The sequence below is a fragment of the Coffea eugenioides genome, chromosome 5, assembly GCF_003713205.1.
Source record: "Coffea eugenioides isolate CCC68of chromosome 5, Ceug_1.0, whole genome shotgun sequence".
NCBI lineage: Eukaryota > Viridiplantae > Streptophyta > Magnoliopsida > Gentianales > Rubiaceae > Coffea > Coffea eugenioides.
This window is the reverse complement of record NC_040039.1, coordinates 26,975,677-26,995,718: the sequence shown is the minus strand read 5'-3', so window position 1 is coordinate 26,995,718 and position 20,042 is coordinate 26,975,677. Positions and strand designations below refer to the sequence as shown.

The 20,042-nt window shown below is 36.1% G+C and overlaps 1 protein-coding gene across 1 annotated transcript; it reads right to left on the bottom strand.

Annotated features, from left to right (window-relative positions):
* Positions 1-241: 241 nt before the first annotated feature.
* On the bottom strand, positions 242-7,739 carry LOC113771317 (TBC1 domain family member 2B-like). Its single transcript, XM_027315912.1, has 7 exons — positions 7,437-7,739; positions 6,466-6,962; positions 2,119-2,235; positions 1,019-1,197; positions 724-817; positions 477-554; positions 242-397 (listed from the first exon to the last, which is right to left on the bottom strand). The coding sequence occupies exons 2-7, from the start codon at positions 6,940-6,942 to the stop codon at positions 242-244; spliced, it is 1,101 nt and encodes a 366-aa protein (XP_027171713.1). The 5' UTR covers positions 6,943-6,962; positions 7,437-7,739.
* Between the last annotated feature and the right edge of the window lie 12,303 nt (positions 7,740-20,042).

The following is a 20,042-nucleotide window of genomic DNA, read 5'->3' as shown; positions in this document are numbered from 1 at the left end:
TGCAAGGTTTGTTACATTGAATGATTAAACAACTCCAACCCATCTTTTTGTGCATTAAGCAGGCCAACTGGATGCATTTGAAAGGACGCTAATGACAGCCCCACCCCCTTATTTATTTGTATGGTTTCTCAGACCAAAATCTTTCAAAAGGGACAGGAAAAATGAAAAAGAAACAAGATTTTTAAGTTTTCCCTTTTCCTTTCTGCTTAGTGTGTGTGCCAGTAGATGATGCAGCACCCTTTTAAACTAATTCTTTTACATAAGGAAAGATGACAGACTGGAAGGGAATAGTTACCGTCAGTAGCTCATCTGGATCAAAGAGGTGATGAGTTGTTCTCTGTATGATGTTAATGACATCCCCAACATGATTTGCCATCAGCAGCTCTTCTTCTTTCATCTGCAGTCATTAAAGACGACTATATTAACTGGAACTTAAGAATAGTCAAGAATTAACCAAAGAAGCAAGATGCTGTCACCTTAAAGATAGCCAATGCGGCATGAAATAGAACCTTTGCCCCTTCATAGAAAAGCACATCCCATACGCGCAAGGTTGTCTGAGCAGTGTTACAGAAGATGCATTATAAGGTGTGTCACAAAATATAACAGAGAAAACGTGACATTTCACAAATTTTACAAATATGGTGTGTTTCAGAGGCAGAAAATTTCAGCTGGAAGAGATCAGGAGTGGAAGGAAATGAGTGGAGCAGCTGACAGATGTCTAACCTCTGAAGGCAAGCTCTTGGAGAAGAGGCACAGAAACCACTCAGTGCAAACAAGAGATACATCAAACTCTAACTCTTCTAGATGAGCAGCTATCCTGTACAATATGCTTTCCAACTTTAAGCATAACTACACACATATATAGACATCCATTTATGTGATACCATGTACACACAACCCCATTTATAGATAAGCAAACATGAACACAGATACACAGAGACATTTGGTGCTGCATACATGCATGCTATCCAACAGAAATGAATGTTGGCTGTTCACTAGACATGAAATAATGGATCACCTGGGACATTTTTTAGCCAGCAAATCCTTGAATACTCTTTGCTCAACATGACATCCAGACAAGTTGTTAGTATAACAATCACTGACCAATACGTTTTCCAAAAGAACGGCAAGCATCCAAAAAGCATCTTCCTCTGTCTTCATCACAAGTAACAATAGTGCTGCAACATAATTTAAACCCTGCAGCATAGCCACATCAGCGATGCATTCTTCAAACAACTAACAGGCAAAAAAAGGTAACTCTGCATTTTAAAACCTTGACTTCCCTGGCCTGACTCTTAAAGTTGACATCAGTAGATACATCTTTTAGACTATGTTGTGTTTCTAAGTGCTTCACATCTTTTAGACTATGTTGTGTTTCTAAGTGCTTCACTATCAAAAGGACATAAAGACTCAAATGCTTAAAAGGTTGCACTCAGGTAACAATGACTAGTGCATTAACCAAATATTGTGGGAGTAAGAAAGCCAGTGAACTAATATCAAAGAGAATAATTATAATCAAATACTGATTCAATTTCTCAAACAATGGTTAAAGCTGTCATACACAAATTTGGCGCTAGCTTTCTTTAGAAAGATTGATAACATTGTATCTCAGGAGGTTAATGCCATTACAGGAAAAGAATTTTCATTACTCAATTGGACAGATGGAAATGGTAACAATAAATTAGACGGGGTTAGCATATCAGAGCATTTAGTTCACACAACTTGAGGACACTTAATTATTATGGCCTAACCTATGTAAGAAATGAACATCACAAATACCCAAAATTCACTTGGAAAACGACGCAGCAATTTGACACACAATCTGTCAACCCACACAAGGAAGTCATTGGTTCAGATAAACTCACCGAGTTCGGTTAATTATCTCAGTTTAGGTGAATTTTGCTCATCTTTGAGGACTTATTGGTTTGTCTGATTTATTCGATTTTTCAATTGCTAGAGTTGATAGGATTATCATGCATACAGCATCTTTGCAAATTTTGTAGCGCCACATATGTGGGTACCTAGAGTACATGTTGAGCAACAGAATGAAGAAGACAGCTTAAGCAAGATATCAATTGATTAATATTATTTTCCAGTATGACAGCATCAAGATACCACCTGACAGTAACCAACATCAGAATCTCGGAAGGAATATCCAACAAGAACACGTCGAAGAGCAGCATGACCCTCAGGGGTATCCAGCCATGGGTGACCAGGGAAAGTTCGCGGTAGGTCCTGCACAGAAAAGCAAAAGAAAATAAAGAGCAATGAATACCAAATTTGGAAGATGGAATCACAACACATCTTAAAACATGAGCCTGAATTGTTAGTGAGCAATTGCAGAGCAAGTCTGAAAGCACAAAGACCAGTATTTACTTCTTAGTTCGTTCAGTAGAAAACCTTAGTTTGATCAAAGTATACCTTTAACTTTATTCAATTCCACTGTTAAATCTGTAATGATTCACTAATTCTGACATTCCTTCCAGCATTGATTTATGAAGCCCCTGCCGTTCAGGGGAGTAAACTCTTTTGCAGAAGTATTTAATATTAGGGTAAATATTCCACACAAAGACAATCCAAAGAGATTGACATAGATTATCACTTGGTCAACAAGCTAAAATTTTCATTCATCCAAAAACTCTGCCAGAAAACAAGTATCACACAAACGGTAATCAAATTGGAACAACACAAGAATACAGTTAACGAACCCAACAATGAACTAGAATGTCCTCATCCTTATTATTATATACTCTTAAGTAGCATAACATCACATGTTTGCTAATGAACAGGGATATTAACCTCCCTCACAGGTTATTGATCGTAGCCCAACACCATTTGGTATGAAGGCAAAGTAGATGGAAACCATTGGGTAGGTATTATTTGAGAGTGGAGAGTCCAGTTGTATATGTCCTAGGATTTTAAAGATTAAGCAGAGAAAAGCTTTAGTTTGCATAATGTGTATATGATGATAGCTTACTTTCCATGACTTCTTGTGAGCAAATAACCAATGAACTCCAAGTCAGAGCCCAAACATCTAGTTACACCATTTTCCAAGATTTATACCATTTTAGCAACCATAAATTTAGTTGACCAAGAATGAGGTCAATACAAGGTGGGAGTCTCAAATCTCCAGTCAAGGCAAAGACACCTGGAACTGTTACAGATTACCTTCTCTTGCCAGTATTTTACAGAAAAACTGCTCAAGCACCATCACAATACAATGATGTCTTGAGTTCTCAACTTCAGATTTTGTTAAAGAACATAAACCAACAAAATGGCATCTGCAGGAAAAAGTACATTTGTGTCGAGTATCAAGTTGACAACATTTGTCTAACACATGAGGAATTTAAAGGATTTGGTCCATATAAAGCACATTCATCAAAACCAACCAAACAGCTTCATTTTGTCAACCTATGGCATAAGGATTTTTTTAATATGCTAGCAATTACAGGGAAAAAAAAAAGCGAAAATAGGAAAGAAAAGAAGATCTTCATAATACTATTCAGCAGTTTATTTTCCATTTAAGTTGACTCAAAAGCAATGTAAACTGAGACAGCCTACTAAATCTGCAATAGAGCCCACATAGATGATTTTCTCAGGTCCACGGTTATAGAAGTAGAAAGCAGAAGTGAGGCAGTATGGTTAGCATCAAAAAGCTGCATTTTATGAGCCTATTCAGACTTTTCTCAGCATGATTCTAGGTTCTAGACTTGTTTACACCACAGATGTGTCAATCGAAGTTACATCCTGCAAATATGGTGGGTATACTCGTCTTGATTTTAGGTTCTAGACCTGTTTACACCACATGAGTCAATCAACGTTATTGAACTTTGTCAATAACAAGTACTCCATGTATCCATTTCTCTTTTAGTCAGGGTGGAAGTAACTTGTGTTTAGTGCAGTTTGTTTGGTTATATTTACCATGCAAGAGTGCAATCTAGTTTGGACAATCAATTGTTAGAACAAGAACTAGTGTAAGAGAAACCTAGGTCTTATGCATTATCACAGCCGGTAAAGATTAGGAATAAATTTAAGCTACAACCAAATAAAGCAAATGTGAACCACTTCAACAAAGACTTTACTTTAAAAATAAAAGATCCTCAAATTTATTTTACTAAACCAGAATAACCCCTTACATGACAGATACAAAGTTTGCATGTGCAAAGAACTTACTTCTCCAAGGAAGATCAATTAGAAAACACACTAGGACAGATATAGAATGAGTATGCATGTGCACAAATTGCAAACAGATTGGGCTCCATCTTGGAGAATCCATTCACTTAAAAATAAGCTCCATCTTACAATAATCTGGAAACTCAAAACATTTAGTTGATGTGATATGTTAACAGGTTAGATACAGTTTTTATGAGTCAGTACAGATTGCAGTTCAACAAATTTAAGCGAAGAAAATGAATCTCATGGCCAGAGCCTATTAGGGGATGGCTTCAAAGACATGGGATGGCTTCAAAAACATAGGATGGCTTCAAAGATGTAGGCATTCTTGTTGGCGTGTCTAGACCTTGATTTGACTACAGAAGTAGGAGGAAGAGAAATTCCAATTAACTTGCACGAGGGCAAAGAGGAATCTTTTGTGCTTTACAATTTACTTTTGATAAGAAATATGATAATCTTCTCATTGCCATCTTTACTGGCCCACACAAAGAATTTAGGAGCCTCTTGCTGGATCATTGTGGGAAAAAAGATCAATATGGAGGATCATTTGGAGAATATTAGTTGTTTAGTTCCAGAAGAACCAATGTCTTAACACAATAGAGTAGTCACAACAGTTTGAATCCTATTGGTAAAGTTTATTCAGAATTCATTTCACTCACAGAAGATTCCAATACACTAGCAAATAGTTTCAATGATTTCTATAGGAAAAGCAAGTGGATGGAAAAGAAGAAACCCAATCTCTCATACATTAAAACATTTAGAAGCCCAGATATATAAGACAGAAACTCAGAAAGGTAATAAAAATGGAGGCAAGGTTGGCTTAACTGATATGGTTGTGCACTATGTACTCACAACTTTTAGCAAATATTTCAACAGGTACAATGCTTAACGTACATCCTCTGCTAATAATTAATAATTTATATTTGATTCAAATATCAATACTTTTTGAGTATAAACGAGAGACATTAAGCTCACAGATAAAAACTTAGAGTACTCCAACAAGTAATGAAATGAATTATAGAGAAATTCCTCCTAATCTAATTTCAAACTTGAAGCACTCCATCATCCAATGTTATATGTCATGGGCAGAGTTGCAGATAGTCTAATAAAGATGCAAGTTATCCACTACAACAAAGCCAAAAAACTGAAGCATATGCCCTCCAATTAAAAGTCTATCAGTTACCTATTACTCCAATGTTCTTGCTTTTGAATAAATACTATAATAAAGATGGGAAAGTAGCGGTTTATTTTTTGATCTTACGAATCATGACGCCATTTTCTTTGGAACAAAGAAAGAGAAAAACCATGATGCTAAATAACTTATCAGAAGAATTCATTCAAGCTACCAAAAGAAGTAAGGCACTGTCACGGATAGACTAACAAAATCAAACTTTAGCCATTACGACTTAGCTGAAAAGATGAAGTTTCCACATATGGCTCCAATTCGAGGTTCAATGGTTATCTACGACTCCAATGTTCTTGTTTTTGAGTACATAGAAGATGGATAAGATGGGAAAGTACTGGTTTATCTTTTGGACTTTACAAATCATGACACTTTATTCAGAAACAAACAATATGCGAAACCATGACATGTAAAATGTGAGGCAGGGAGTGTTAAACAACTGGTCAAAAGAATTCAGCAACCAAAAGTTGTAAGGCAGCTTTTTACAGTTTACAACTGTTTCATGTAATCCCAGCATCATAAGTCAGCAGCAATCTACGTTTAGTCGCATACTATCTCCATTCAGATTCTACAATATAAATATCAGCCAGGCATGTACCAACAATCCATGAGATTTCCTAAGGGTAGAGTTCTCCTATCATACTGTCACAGACAGTTTAAAGCATGATATGACTACAGTCACTTTAGAGTGCATAACCTCATCTCAAGTCACTTCAGAGAGCAAACTCACCCACTCACTTATGATACAAAACCTTCCCAGGTCAGCTAAAACCCAAAAATTAGCAAAATGCTAAGGCTGATAAAATTTTCCTATTACGTTAATCAAGCATTTAGATGTGAGCTATTGTTCCTTGGACTCCAAGCTGAGATTAATTAACAATACATGCTTATATACAATCCTGTAATTTATATTCGGTTAGTTGTCAGAGTTCACCTTAAACATGAGAACATAGTCATTGAATTAGAAGCATACAGACATACAGAAAAGCATACACGCAAATAAGTATCATCAGATACAAAGCTATGAACAAGTTAGTCTCACCAATACATCACAGATCAAAAAACCATCTCAGAGTAACCATTGTATTGCTTAAAACTCAAAAACTCACATGGTCAATTTGCTTCGTGGCAGGTGTGACCTTATCCACAACAGCAGTTGTGAGATCATTGTAATAGCTCTCAGGGACAGTTGACTTCTTCTTGGCCGCCCCTGACATTGCAAACCACACCTTAGGCCGCAGATTTGGTGGAATTCCTTTCCTAATAAGCCTCTTGAGAGTTATTTGATTCACTAAGGCAGTGAACTTGAGCGAAGATTTAAGAGTTGAGGAAACATGAGTCTCTAGATACCAATTTGCACCTTTGCTGGCTTCCAATGCCCACCAGACCCTCCCCTGTTGCCTCACCTTCTCCCTTACCTCATTCAACACATTTACATCATCAACATTGCCTTCCACTGTAAACCCATAAATATCTTGAAACTTAACTGTGATATTAGCCCTTCTGGCATGAATGCTGGGCCTCAATATGGGAATTTGAGCTTGGTATTCAAAGGCCAAGTCCCTTTTGCTTTGAGTTCCATGCATCTTATATTTGAACTATAATTCTATAAAATGAGGATGGATAAACTGATCAAGGGGTCAATATTTAATTTTGCCTAAATAATCAGATAATATATCGAAAAGGGACACTCAATGCCAGATTTTCAATCCAAAATTGCTTAACTCTTAAATGGTCGACATTCAGAAAGCTGATGAGCTTCGGCCTTCAAATAATGGAAAAAATGGGGAAAAAACCAAGGAAAGGTATTTCCTAGGAAGTCGATATTTACCAATCTGGGATTTAGACAAGGTACATTACTCTGGAATTAAACAGCTAAAAAGATTCTTGAATTTTCTTATAAGAATTCTTAATTAAAAGAGAAAAACATAAATAAAATAAAAAAAAGCTGGAATCCTTCTACAGATTGAGGACAAAAACTCTCATACAAAGAAGAAAAACAATAAATTAAAAGCAAATATATATACAAATATCCCGGGTCAATGATTAAAAGAAGAAGCAAAGATGGAAGGAAAAATACCCAACAAGAATTCCCAGATCTTTTCTACATTATCTTCATCTTCTTCTATAAAAAGCTACAAAAATTCCTGAGAAAAAGAAGGGATAAAGCTGGATGATGAAATAGGGGGAAGAAGGGAAAAAAATGGAACAACAATTCCCTCGAAGCTTTCTTTATTATTATTCCGTTTTTTTTGGGTTGTGTGAAAGCTTGAAGATTTTGAGGAAGAACTGATGGTCTGAAATGAGAGAGTGGACAACCAGAAAGATTCAAATTTGGAAAATGTGTAAGAAAATGTATTTTAAATTTTGTGACGGGATATAGAATATAGAATAGTCATAGAGTGACAGATTTGTACGTTAAAGGAGAGAGAGTTTTTTTTTTTTTTGAGGACGAGAGAAAGATATTCAAGTAAACAGTAACGTTAATCATGGCTGAGAGATGCCATAATCTTAGAGCTAGATTAATAGCTAGTTTGGGAGGATGGAAATGAAAAGAAAAGAAGAGAAATGATAAGTTAGAAAAGAAAAGAAAGGATCAAAGTTTCTATCTAAATTGTTTGGGAGTTTTAAAAAAGAAAAGAAAGTGAGTAATTTTCTTTTGTTTGGAAGTTGAATGCAAAGGAAAGGAAAAGATACTTAAACAAATTATTTTACAAATATGCCCTTTCTATAAACAAATGTGGGAGGGATTCATCGGGTATTAAAATATTTTGTATAGGATTTTAAGGGTAATTTGGTAATATTAAAAAATTTACTTAAACTTCTGTCCGTTCCTTCCCTTTCCGCCCAATGTTGGGCGGAAAGTTTTCCAAAAGATGGAGGGCGGTGGAATCTTTCCTATTCTTTTCTTTTCCTTCTCATTTTAACTCCCAAACAATGGAAAAACTTTCTTACCCCTTCAAAACCTTTCTTTTCTTTTCATATCCATCCTCCCAAACTAGCTAAAGACAAAAGGGATGTTAGAATTTTATTTCTCTTTTTTTTTTTTTTTGGGTTTTTAATCCTTTGCGCTTTACCCCCAGGATATTAGTGATTTGGTACTTTGTTCCTTTAATTTGCCTCTTCTTACGATTGCACCATGATTTTAACAACTTATTGATATCTTTATCGTCAGATGTGTAATTTACTCATACATAGAACAAACTTAGGATCCTCATCCCATATTTCCTGACAATTCAGTGTCATTTCTATAATTGTACCAAATATCTTATTATCACGTGCTGTTTAATTTTCTATTAACTCAAATTGATTTGATTCAAATGAAGTTTCCTCTACCCTTCTACAACTTTGAACCAAAAGTAACCATTCTAATTCATATGCTAAAACTTATGTATGCAACCATACATGATCTCTTGCTTTGGGAAAAAAGAAAAAGAAAACCCTAAACAATATTGAATGTCGTTTGCAATCGGCTACAAATTGCCTTCTACAGCCGATTGACGTTTTTGCGAGGCATAATCACTAGTTCACAAATGCTAATAAGCTGTTTGATCAAGTGGTGACTCACACCGCTATATTACTGGGCATTTACCAATAAGGTCCACACTTCAACGACGCCTTCTCCTAGCAGATGTATCAGATGTATGAAGCTTGCCTTTCTTCTCCTCGGTCAGATGTATCCTACTTATTCCTTCATTATCTCCTTTTATTTTTAATTTTTTCCCTAGTATTCATCCATTGTTTACTTTATTTACTAACCCAATTTGTGCTAGGTTTCTATAATTTATTGTGTGTTCATAGAAATTAAATGATCAATACTTGTTGGAACTAACTTGATTACTTGAAAGTGGGAAAAGTGATTTTTACCTATGATTTTTGAATTTTTTATGAATTTATGCTTTAATTTTAAAAGCATATAATATGGTAAAGTTGTAAACGAAAAATTCTGAGTTTGGGTTTTATATCCTATCCATTGACGGGAAATATAAAGGTAGGATTCCAAATCATGTTTTGCCGCTACGACCATGTTGGCTTGGGCTTCTGAGTTTATGAACTTACCATTGTTGGAAGTGGTATAAGCAAACAGCAGAAGTGAGTGCAGTGCAATGTGGTTTATCTTTCTGTGGTCCATTTATTCTGGTTTAATTATGTTTGCTTTGCTTCATAATACAAACGTTGACTTGAACTTGAAATTTTAGATTATGTATCCATTAAATGTAATTTTTCTCGAAGAGTCAATAAGACTCAGGTAGTTGCTCCTTATCTTGTTGCAATTAAAGTTCTTGTCCAGAATTCCCAAGTAAATCATTTCCTTTTTGCTGCAACTGTTAATTTTGCAAATCTTTGACTGCAATTCACATTCTTTAACTTACATGCACTTTGAGTATTTGTTATCTTCTTATTTTCTCCAAATTTATATATAATTTAGAGAAACTACATATATGACAACCTTAAAGAATTGTTAGAAAAGTCAAATACACTTACTGCACTTTTAAACCTTCGATTATCGGCTTACTTTTTATTTTTAATTTCCACCTCTTCCCTTTTCCCTGACTATTGGGTCCAATCAGGGTAAAATTAGGTTCTTTTGATTTCAATCTAGTAGAATAACAATTTGCCAAGAAAGTATCAAACATAGAAAAGTGATGAAATTAATTGTTACAATTTGATGACAATTTAGATTTGCAAAGTGTATGTTTTTTTTTTTTAATTAATAAGAACTTAGGAACAGCACTAAGTGGCGAATACTTGCATTGTCTTTCATATGGAACATGAATCTAAGTGATGGCTACAAACTTCGACACCAAAATTGACTAATGAAACACAAATGCTTGTTGTGGAATTGTTTTTCAACACAAAGACATTGGTGGCCATGATGGTCATTTATGTGTTGTGACAAATGATGATGACCTTGTTAACCTCCCCTCTATTGGTGTTGTACTTGGACATGGTATTATCTAGGATCAAATCCTTTGATTTATGTTTAAGCAAGCGTGAGAAAGTCATCGCACTGAAGCATTTCATTTTTTTTTTTTGAGGGGGAAGCATGAGTATTCATAAACAGCTTTTTGAAGTCATTGATACACTTAGTGTAGACACCAAATTTTTGTCAAATTTTGCGTTTTCTCAAATATTTTCTATTTGATGAGCAATTTATTTTCTTGCATTTTTTAAGTATATTTTTGTCTCATTTTTATAGATTTATCTTAAAAAAAAAAAGAGAAGCCATGATTTTGAAAAAAAAAAAAAAGAAAAAAAAGAACCAATTAAAACCCATTTGACAAAAATCCCTTGGTTCCCTCCTTATTCTCGGGGACTGACAAAAAGGAATGGCACTTTGGGCTCAAGAATATGTACTCTTTCGGCTCTGACACAGGGAGACGATCCCTTGGACAAGAAAAACACACAAACTCCCCACCTTTACTCCCTCAGTCTCCTCTCTCGACTCTCACGGACAGAGGACAAAAAAAAAGAGGCCACAACAAGAAAAAAAAACAACTCCAACTCTCCCTTGGTTTCGGCTCTTTCTCCCTCTCGCTCTACACACAAAGCAATCATCAAAGGGAGCCAGGAAGACACGCTCAAGGTTTGGAAATTGTGTCAAAACATCTTGGTCAAGAGACTACCACCTACATTGAGGTATTTTCCAGTTTTTTTTTATCATATTACATCCATGTTTCAATGTCTAGTTTCTTTTGCTTTTGCTGGTTTTATTGTTGTTGTTGTATATTAATTTCTCTTGTTTGCTGGTTTTTTATTGTTGTTATTGCATTGCTGAAATTTGGGGAAATGGCATGAACTAGATGAAGGAAAAGGAAATGTTTCTCATGCATGCATATTAACCGTTTGAAAAAATGCCAAAATGACAAACGAATTAAAAAGCTTAACATTGTACATGTTTTTCTTGTCAAATAGGTGACCGTTTGCTAGTGTAGGTCTGAAAAGGTGTGGTTATTCAAAAATTTTTGGAGTTTTGGGTGTTAAAAGTTTTTGAAGGATTTTTGTTATTTTTTTGGACTGTTTTGGTTTAATTTTGTCATATCTGTTGTTACTTTCATTGATTTTAGTTTATAGTTAGGTTGTAAGAGTGTTGTAGTATATTTTTTATAATTTTTGGTGAAAGATTTGGATGTTTTAAAAAAATAAAAACTGGACTGAATTTTGATATTTTGGCCGAAAATCGTCTTTTGTAAAAACTAAATCCGGAAATGGAATCTACGCAAAAATTGGAGTGGGGAGGTGTATTTTGAGAAATTTTGGCGATCGGAGAAGTTGCCGGCGGCCGCCAGCTGAAGCTTCTTCAGAAGCTTCAGCTGGCCGAAGAAGCTCTGTTTTAAAACTCGGATCGGACCGGCCGGTCGAACCGGTCGAACAGGGAACCGGCCAGGTAGCCAGTCCAAGTCATATTAAAAAACCGGAAATTTTAAAATCCGGTCAAAGCAGGTCAAAAACCGGGTTTGACCGGGAAAAAACCGATTTTTCCGGTTCAACAGTAATTTTTTTGAAAAAAAATTCAAACTTTATAATATTATGTTTTGACCCCCTAAATTGTTAAAACTTATTGATATACCTCAAATATTTGATACTTTATAAATATTGTCCTACAATTTGATGTTATTTTTCAATTAAATTCATAATTTTAATTCTAAACTTGTTAATATTTATTAAATAATATAAATTGCTACTTGATTGTTCTAATTTCTTTGTATTTTCTTGTTAAATATATTTGAAACATCAAATATATATGAATATACCTTTATTAATTTCAATATATTATTAGATATTATATACTCCCTCCGTCCCATTGTTATTGTCATAGTTCACCTTTTTTCATGTCCCAAAATTTGAGTCACACTACAATTTTTTTCTCTAACATTCCATTTGTAGCCTCAAAAGAGACATTGATAAAATAAAAAACAAGTATGATGGAACCCACAAAAGCAATAAATAGACATCCAAAAAAAAGGTGCGTGGACAGCACCAAAAATTTTGATGGCCATAAATAGGCGCGTGCTTGGCAACAGCATGAAAAAGAGCTTACATTTTACATGGACCCACAGATTCTTTTCACATCACCATAGACAGCAATTAAGATTTGATATCGGTCAAAGGGGCACGATTGGAAAAAAATGTCTCACATTCAAATTGATTGAACTGTGCATAATAAGTTAGAATCCCCAAAAACGTCCCTTATTTTGGGACGGAGGGAGTATATAATATTTTAATTTTTAAATAATTTTTATTTATGACGTCATCCGGTTCGACCCCTATCGACCCCAGGTCGAACCCATTGACCCCTGACCCCTGACCTTAGCCGAGTCGCTATCCTGGTTCTGAAAACATAGCGAAGAAGAAGAGAAAGAAACGGCTGGAAATGGAGGAAGAAGGAAGAAAAGAAAAGAAAAAAAAGAATGGTTGGGCTAATATTTTTTTCTGGTGGGTTTTTAGTTGGGTTTTGACTTGGGTTTTGGTTATTTGTTTTGGGTTTTACGCATGGGCTTGGGAGTTGAAGCCCATGCATTTCAGTTGGGTTGATTTGATAAAATCAATGGGCTAGCCCGTCTCTTGTTCTCGAGGCTTTTAGGTGGGCTCGGGAGTCCTGGCCCAAAGAAATCTCTTAATTTTGTGCCATTTTAATCCAATTGGTAATGGAATGTGTAAAGTTAACAGAATAATTACCCTTCTTCATTAACTCACCACTGCAACTCAAATATACCAATAAACTAGGGACATACATGTTATTTCATAAAAGAAGCACTCTTCACAAATTCCTTTCTTGTTTGGTTGTTCCCTTCTCTTCCAACAAATCTACATAAAGACGGCAACGGTTGAAGAGCTAAATGCTTAAGCAATATAAAAGTACAAATTACAAACAAATTAATGAAACACGCAATGACATTGAAATAGCAGATATTGAAACCAGACTACGGGATGGCTCAATTAAGAATCTGTGGACTTGGATTTGGAGGGTTTAATGTCTGTGAGGACCAACATCGTGATATGGTGAAGGGGTTGGGAGACTTTTGCTTTGGTGCTCAACGCCTGCGGCATTATGCACTTGGTGGTGACGGCGTTTGCCCAAGACATGGATGAAGTGAATTATGCTAGTGGTTGTACCTATGGAGCCAATAGTGGAGAATAGGGAAACAATGAATTTTTTTTAATCAGATGGTAACAATTAGTCTAGCTTACTCTTACTCCTACTCCTATATTAACCTACACTGGGGGGAGAGGCCCAATGAAATCCAGGGACAGTGGTTCTTGGTTTGTAAATTTGGGGTACCAATCAAGACAGGGAAGACGGGTTACCAATCAAGATCAAATTTCGGGTGATAAAATTTTTTTTTTTTGTGATTTATCTAGAAACTAAATTCTTTCCTTTTTCCTCTATTTGTTGTAGGGCAATTCAAACTAGAGGAAAGTGGTATGTGGAGTAGATATATTATAATGGATGGAGTTATGACTCCCATGTGATTTAACATAATTTGGGTTGAAGTATTAGTGGTTAGATACAGCTCTTGCTGGAATTAGCGTTAATACCCAAGTCAGGATTAAACAATTAACAATATATATGGGTGAGGATTTAACGTGAGGTGAGGGGCTGAGGCAATGGTGGAGCACCAAATCAAGATGTTGTTTATCTCAATCCGTAACTTTTGATGATTACAAAAAATGGATGTTTTTAATATTCTCTGATTAGATCTTTCTAAAATTGGAGCAGAACAGGTTCAAAGGCTAACATATGCTGAAATAGCTGTCGGACGCATATAAAGACTGCATTGGCCGTCCGACAACCATTGAGTAACTTCGGACGCATGAAAAACCCACTCTTGGACGTCCGAAGATGATAAGTCAAGTCCTCTAAGCTGATTGACCTTGATCGGACGTACAACACCTGAGTACCGGAGGTCCAATAAACGTTGTGACACTTCGGACGCAAAACATTGGAGGCACCGGACGTCCGAATGAACTGAAGGAGAATTTTTCAGTTTTACATCATACCTTTGGACGCATATTCTGGAGGTACCGGAAGTCCTAAACATTTCAAAAAAATTTCTTGAACTCACTGCCTGCGTTCGAATGCAGAAAACTAGCCTACCGGACATCCGACACCACCAACGGCTAGTTGACTCTTCAGCTGTCTTTTATCCGTTGGTAGCATTAATTGAAGAATTTTTTGGTCCCTTACAAAAAGGAAAAAGTCAACCACTTCAAACAACTTTCACATATTGAAGCTACATCAGATCTTGAGTGATTCAAGTGTGAGAATACTCTTTAAAAAAGATTTGTACTCTTAGTTGTGAAATTTTCAATAAACTTTTCAAGTGTGTTTCTATTTCTTCAATAGTGTAGTTTTGTGAGGGTTATCCGAGTGATAGTAAAACTTCCTTACTTGACTAAGTGCGGCTTGGGGCGAGGAGGAAATGATCATTCCTTTGTACATAAGAGATTGGTTGTAAGTTGATCAACTTGAAGAAACTTGCTATACAAAGTGGTATTCAAACTCAAGTAGAGTTTGAAACTTGGTTTGCTATTCTATCTTTTTACTTACTGTTTTGCAATATAAATTGTCTATCTCTTCTACTCCCAAGCACTTGTGCTTATTCATCAATTACTTCATTGTGTGGTCCTTTAGAAAAAGAGAGCAAGTTCGAAAAAAGTGAATCATATCTTGGCTAGTTTTTAAATCACCTAATTCACCCCCCTCTTAGGTTGTCACCGATCTTTACAATTGGAATCAGAACTTGGTCTTCTAGAGATTAAGCTTAATCGGCTTTGGAATAAAAATGACAACCAACAATGCCATGTTTTTTGAAGGACAATCCGTCACTAGACCCCCAATGTTCAATGGATCAATTTATATCTTTGAGAACAAAATTGGGCGTTTCAAAAAAAATTCTCAAAAAATTCTCTGGTCACTATTTATCGGACGTCCGATGTGTTAGAACGGACGTCGACAGTGTTCTTGATCATTTACTCAAAAAATTTTGGTTTGGACTGAGGTGTCAGACGCTCTACTTCGTTCGGCCGTCCGACACTCAAAAATTGCATCTTATAAGGAAACCCTCTGCGTTATTCAGTTCATTCTTACCCTTTAGTTTCGGATGCAACTCTTCATATTCTCTCAATTTCAAAATTCAAATTCATCTCTTCTCGAAACAAGTACCAAGAAATCACTCTGACCGACACCTTCACATACCTATTGCGAGTTTATTGTGCATTATAACTTCCCCAACCGCCAACTGCACTATAAATCTCAATTCTTACCCGAAACCCTAACCACCAAAATTTCTCCCTCTGTGGACAGTTCGTGCATTCACTGTAGTTCATACTGCACTCCTCATCATTTGATACTTATTTGTGTCACATTACACAACAAAACCACACTGCATTGCAATCATGGTGAGGATTAAAGGAGGATCCGTGAGTGCCGGACGCACCTTCAAGCTTCGTGATGAGGAGGATGAAGATGTTCAAGTTATCGAACCTTCCATCAAATCACCCAAAAAGAAAACTGAAAATCGTGGTGAAAAAACGAAGCAATCTGCAAGGAAAAAGCAGAATGCGCAAACCAGAGAGCCATCTGTTGAACCATCCGATGAGCAGATGGAGGAGCATCAATCTGAAGGGCATTCAGGAAGTGGCAATGAAGAGGAATTGGAGCAGCCTACCAATGTAGATGTAACCACCACGAAATCACCCAGAAAAGGAAAAAGGAAGAGCATTGCTCAACCCAAGGGAAGGCAAACTACTGATCCCTCTAGGAATCAACAGGATGCAGAGAAAAATGCTGAGAAACAGCAGACTGATGAACCATCTACCAGGAAGTCACCAAGGACAAGGTCTGGTGTCTAAGGTACAACATCAACTACTCAGCGCAGTGGAAAAAGAAAGCATCCAGAAAATGAACAACCAGGGACCCAAACTGCTGTTGAACACTCCCCTGCCCAAGTTCATCGATGATGAAGCTAGGGAGATGTTTGAATGGATCTTGCAGAAAGGATTCATCACTCAAAGGACCATCATTCCCTACGAATTCCGTAAACTTGACTTTCAATCTGTTCTCAACCTTTTTGAATTCCAAAAATGGACCCATTTTCTGACCATTCCAAACACTTACTATCCTGACATGCTTCATCAATTTTTTGCAAACCTTAGAAAGGGTAAATCACATACAGATCTCATTTCACATGTCAATTCTGTTAACATAGAACTGAATCCTGAAATTGTCAACTCTGTTTTGGAAACCAAAATTAAAGATGATTTTAAAGGCAAAATTACAAATTTCTTTTCTTACGAAGAATTTCTCTCTGCATACCATCACTTTCATGTTGTAAAATTGATGATCTATTTTCAGTCTCACTTTAATACTCCTGTTGAGGCAAGATTGAAAGATCTTAGTCCTCAAAACCTTATCATTTTTACCATAATTTCAAATCTGTTAGTGCCCACTGATGGTCACAGAACTGATGCAAACAAAATGGAACTTTATCTGCTCTACTGTTTTCTTGAAAAAGTTTGAATTGATTTTGATTTTGTCATGTGCAAATTTCTGCTCAAAATCAGCGCTGACAGTCGTAGGAAACTGTCTTATGAAAAATTTCTGACTCCTATTTTTACTCATTTTGAAATTCCCTTTACTGGAAAATCTCCAAAAGAGAGTGCATCAACTGTGTTTTCAAAGGTTTACTTTGAAAGAAAAAATCTGAAATTTTTTTAGAGTCATTGGTGCTACAAAGAAACTGTCTCGAGTTTAGGAGAAAAAATCTTCATAAAACTCCTGTAACCCCTAGGACTTCTCGAAATCAGTCTATGTATGTGACACCCTTCACCATTCACCCTAGAAGGTCAGTCTCTATACATACTTCATCCAACCTTGAGATCATCTCTCTGCTTGATGACCTCAAACAACATATCCTGTTTCTTGAAGATGGCTTGATGATGACCATGGCTTCTGATCAACAAGTCACCTTTGTTGCCAAAAGGAATCTGCTTGTACCTCCCATTCCTCCAGAAAATGAAAATGCACACCGAAAGAAGCCTAGAACTGAGCCAACCACTGAGACTACCCCAAAATACCGTGCCTCCAGTTCTCAACCACAGGACAAGGGAAAAGTTCCGGCAACTGAAGAAGAGACGGAAGAGGATGATAAGGATGAGGATGAGGACACTGAAGAAGAAGACCCTGCCCAGTTTCGCCTGGTTATAAGAAGGCTTGGATCCTCTAAGATCACCATATAGGCACTACTAGGCTACTGCACTTCATGATTAGGATAATAGTTCATATTAGGTTTTTGCATCTTTTGCACTTAAAAACATTTATTGTGCTCTGTCTTAAGGATTTTACTCCTCTACTGGTCTGTAAAACTATTTTGTTATCCTTTATGTTGAATGTTGCTTATTTCAGTCTATCTGCAAATATTAGTTTCTGGTTGATAATGTTTTGGTTTTAGTTCTGAATGGATGGTGTTGCTGTGTTCTGCCAATATTAGTTTTGCTAAATTCAATTTGAATGTGTGTTACTGATAATACCTGTGACAATATTGGTGAGCCAATGTATTGGTAATATGGATAATTTTACTGATTGATTCAATGATGACAAAAAGAGGGAGATATATGGATATGTAATCTATATGTGAGGGGGAGTCATTTTAAGGGAGAGTTGTGATTATTCTGAAGGAAAGTTGTGAATACCCCCTGAATGCATTAAGTTAGGGGGAGCTGTACCTAAAACCTTTTTACTCCATCCATTTTTTTGTCATCATAAAAAAGGGGGAGATTGTTTATCTCAATCCGTAACTTTTGATAATTACAAAAAATGGATGTTACTAATATTCTCTGATTAGATCTTTTCAGAATTGGAGCAGAACAGGTTCAAAGGCTAATATATGCTGAAATAGCTGTCGGACGCACATAAAGACTTCATCGGCCGTCCGACAACCATTGAGTAACTGCGGACGCATGAAGAACCCACTCTCAGACGTCCGAAGATGATAAACCAAGTCCTCTAAGCTAATTGACCTCGATCGGACGTACAACACCTGAGTACCGGACGTCTGATAAATGTTGTGACACTTCGGATGCAAAAAATTGGAGGCACCAGACGTCCGAACGAACTGAAGGAGAATTTTCAGTTTTACATCATACCTTCGGACGCATATTCTGGAGGTACCGGACGTCCTAAACATTTCAAGAAAACTTCTTGAACTCACTGGTTGCGTTCGGACGCAGAAAACTAGCCTACCGGACGTCCGACACCACCAACGGCTAGTTGACTTTTCAGCTGCCTTCTATCCGTTGGTAGCATTAATTGAAGAATTTTTTGATCCCTTATAAAATGGAAAAAGTCAACCACTTCAAACAACTTTCGCACATTGAGACTACATCAGATCTTGAATGATTCAAGTGTGAGAATACTCTTTAAAGAAGATTTGTACTCTTAGTTGTGGAATTTTCAATAAGTTTTTCAAGTGTGTTTCTATTTCTTCAACAATGTAGCTTTGTGAGGGTTATCCGAGTGATAGTAAAACTTCTTTGCTTGACCAAGTGCGGTTTGGGGCGAGGAGGAAGTGATCCTTCCTTTGTACACAAGAGATTAGTTGTAAGTTGGTCAACTTGAAGAAGCTTGCTATACAAAGTGGTATTCAAACTCAAGTGGAGTTTGAAACTTGGTTTGCTATTCTATCTTTTTACTTGTTGTTTTGCAATATAAATTGTCTGCTCTTCTATTCCTAAGAACTTGTGCTTATTCATCAATTGCTCCATTGTGTGGTCCTTTAGAAAAAGAGAGCAAGTTCAAAAAAATTGACTCATATCTTGGCTAGTTTTTAAACCACCTAATTCACCCCCCTCTTAGGTTGTCTTCGATCCTTACAGATGTTTTCTATGTCTTTTGGGGAAGATGAGAAAAGAATAACAGTAAAAAATGAAAAAAATTCCATTTGATGGTTACAACGAATCTCAGGAAACCATCTAACCTCTTGAAGGCATCACCACTATTTTCTACAAACCCAAATTCCAAAAACTAGAGCAGAGAGATAGAGCAATTAGGAAGATTAACTTGTGCTAACATGTCAATTTATATTCAATATTCAAGTAAACAAACTCCACTAGAATTCATGTTACACGTATTTTGTCTTGAAGGCAGTTTAAGGTTTATTCTGCTCCAAAAATCTTAAGAATCTAATGGCTATTATGGGTTGAGAAGATTTTAAGAAGGAGAGTATGACTATCTATGCTTTGACCCTAGAGAAAAATCCCAAGAATATGGCGTTTTGCTCAAAGGGAAGAACAACATGGGTTTTTGACCTCTGATGATGTGCTCCTAGAGAAGAAGGAAAGGAATGAGGAAGAAGATAGAAGAAAAATAAATGGAAAAGTGAGAAGAAAAGAAAATTTTTGCTTAATTACAAATCTCTATAGTTCTTTTTTGGCACTCACGAAATTACATTTATGTCCCTATTAGATTTGGTTTAGTTTAATTACAACTAGTGTTTGAGGCATACCCTAACATGTGTGCAGTTAATAAAAAAATATTTATCAAAATTATCTCTTTATAATACTTTTCTTATTGGTTAAATTATTTTATAATGTAGATACTTATACAGGAAGATGATGGAAGTTGAGCAGATTACGTGATAGTTGGAAGCTAGTGTGGAAAAGTGAATAATCTCAACAAAAAACT

Excerpts from the sequence above, each read along its gene's own strand:
- LOC113771317 (XM_027315912.1), bottom strand. The coding sequence starts at position 6,942 with ATGCATGGAACTCAAAGCAAAAGGGACTTGGCCTTTGAATACCAAGCT. Across the intron at positions 1,198-2,118 it reads CTGATGTTGGTTACTGTCAG|GGTTTAAATTATGTTGCAGC; the intron begins GTGGTATCTTGA and ends GCTATGCTGCAG. Across the intron at positions 398-476 it reads CCGCATTGGCTATCTTTAAG|ATGAAAGAAGAAGAGCTGCT; the intron begins GTGACAGCATCT and ends TAATGACTGCAG.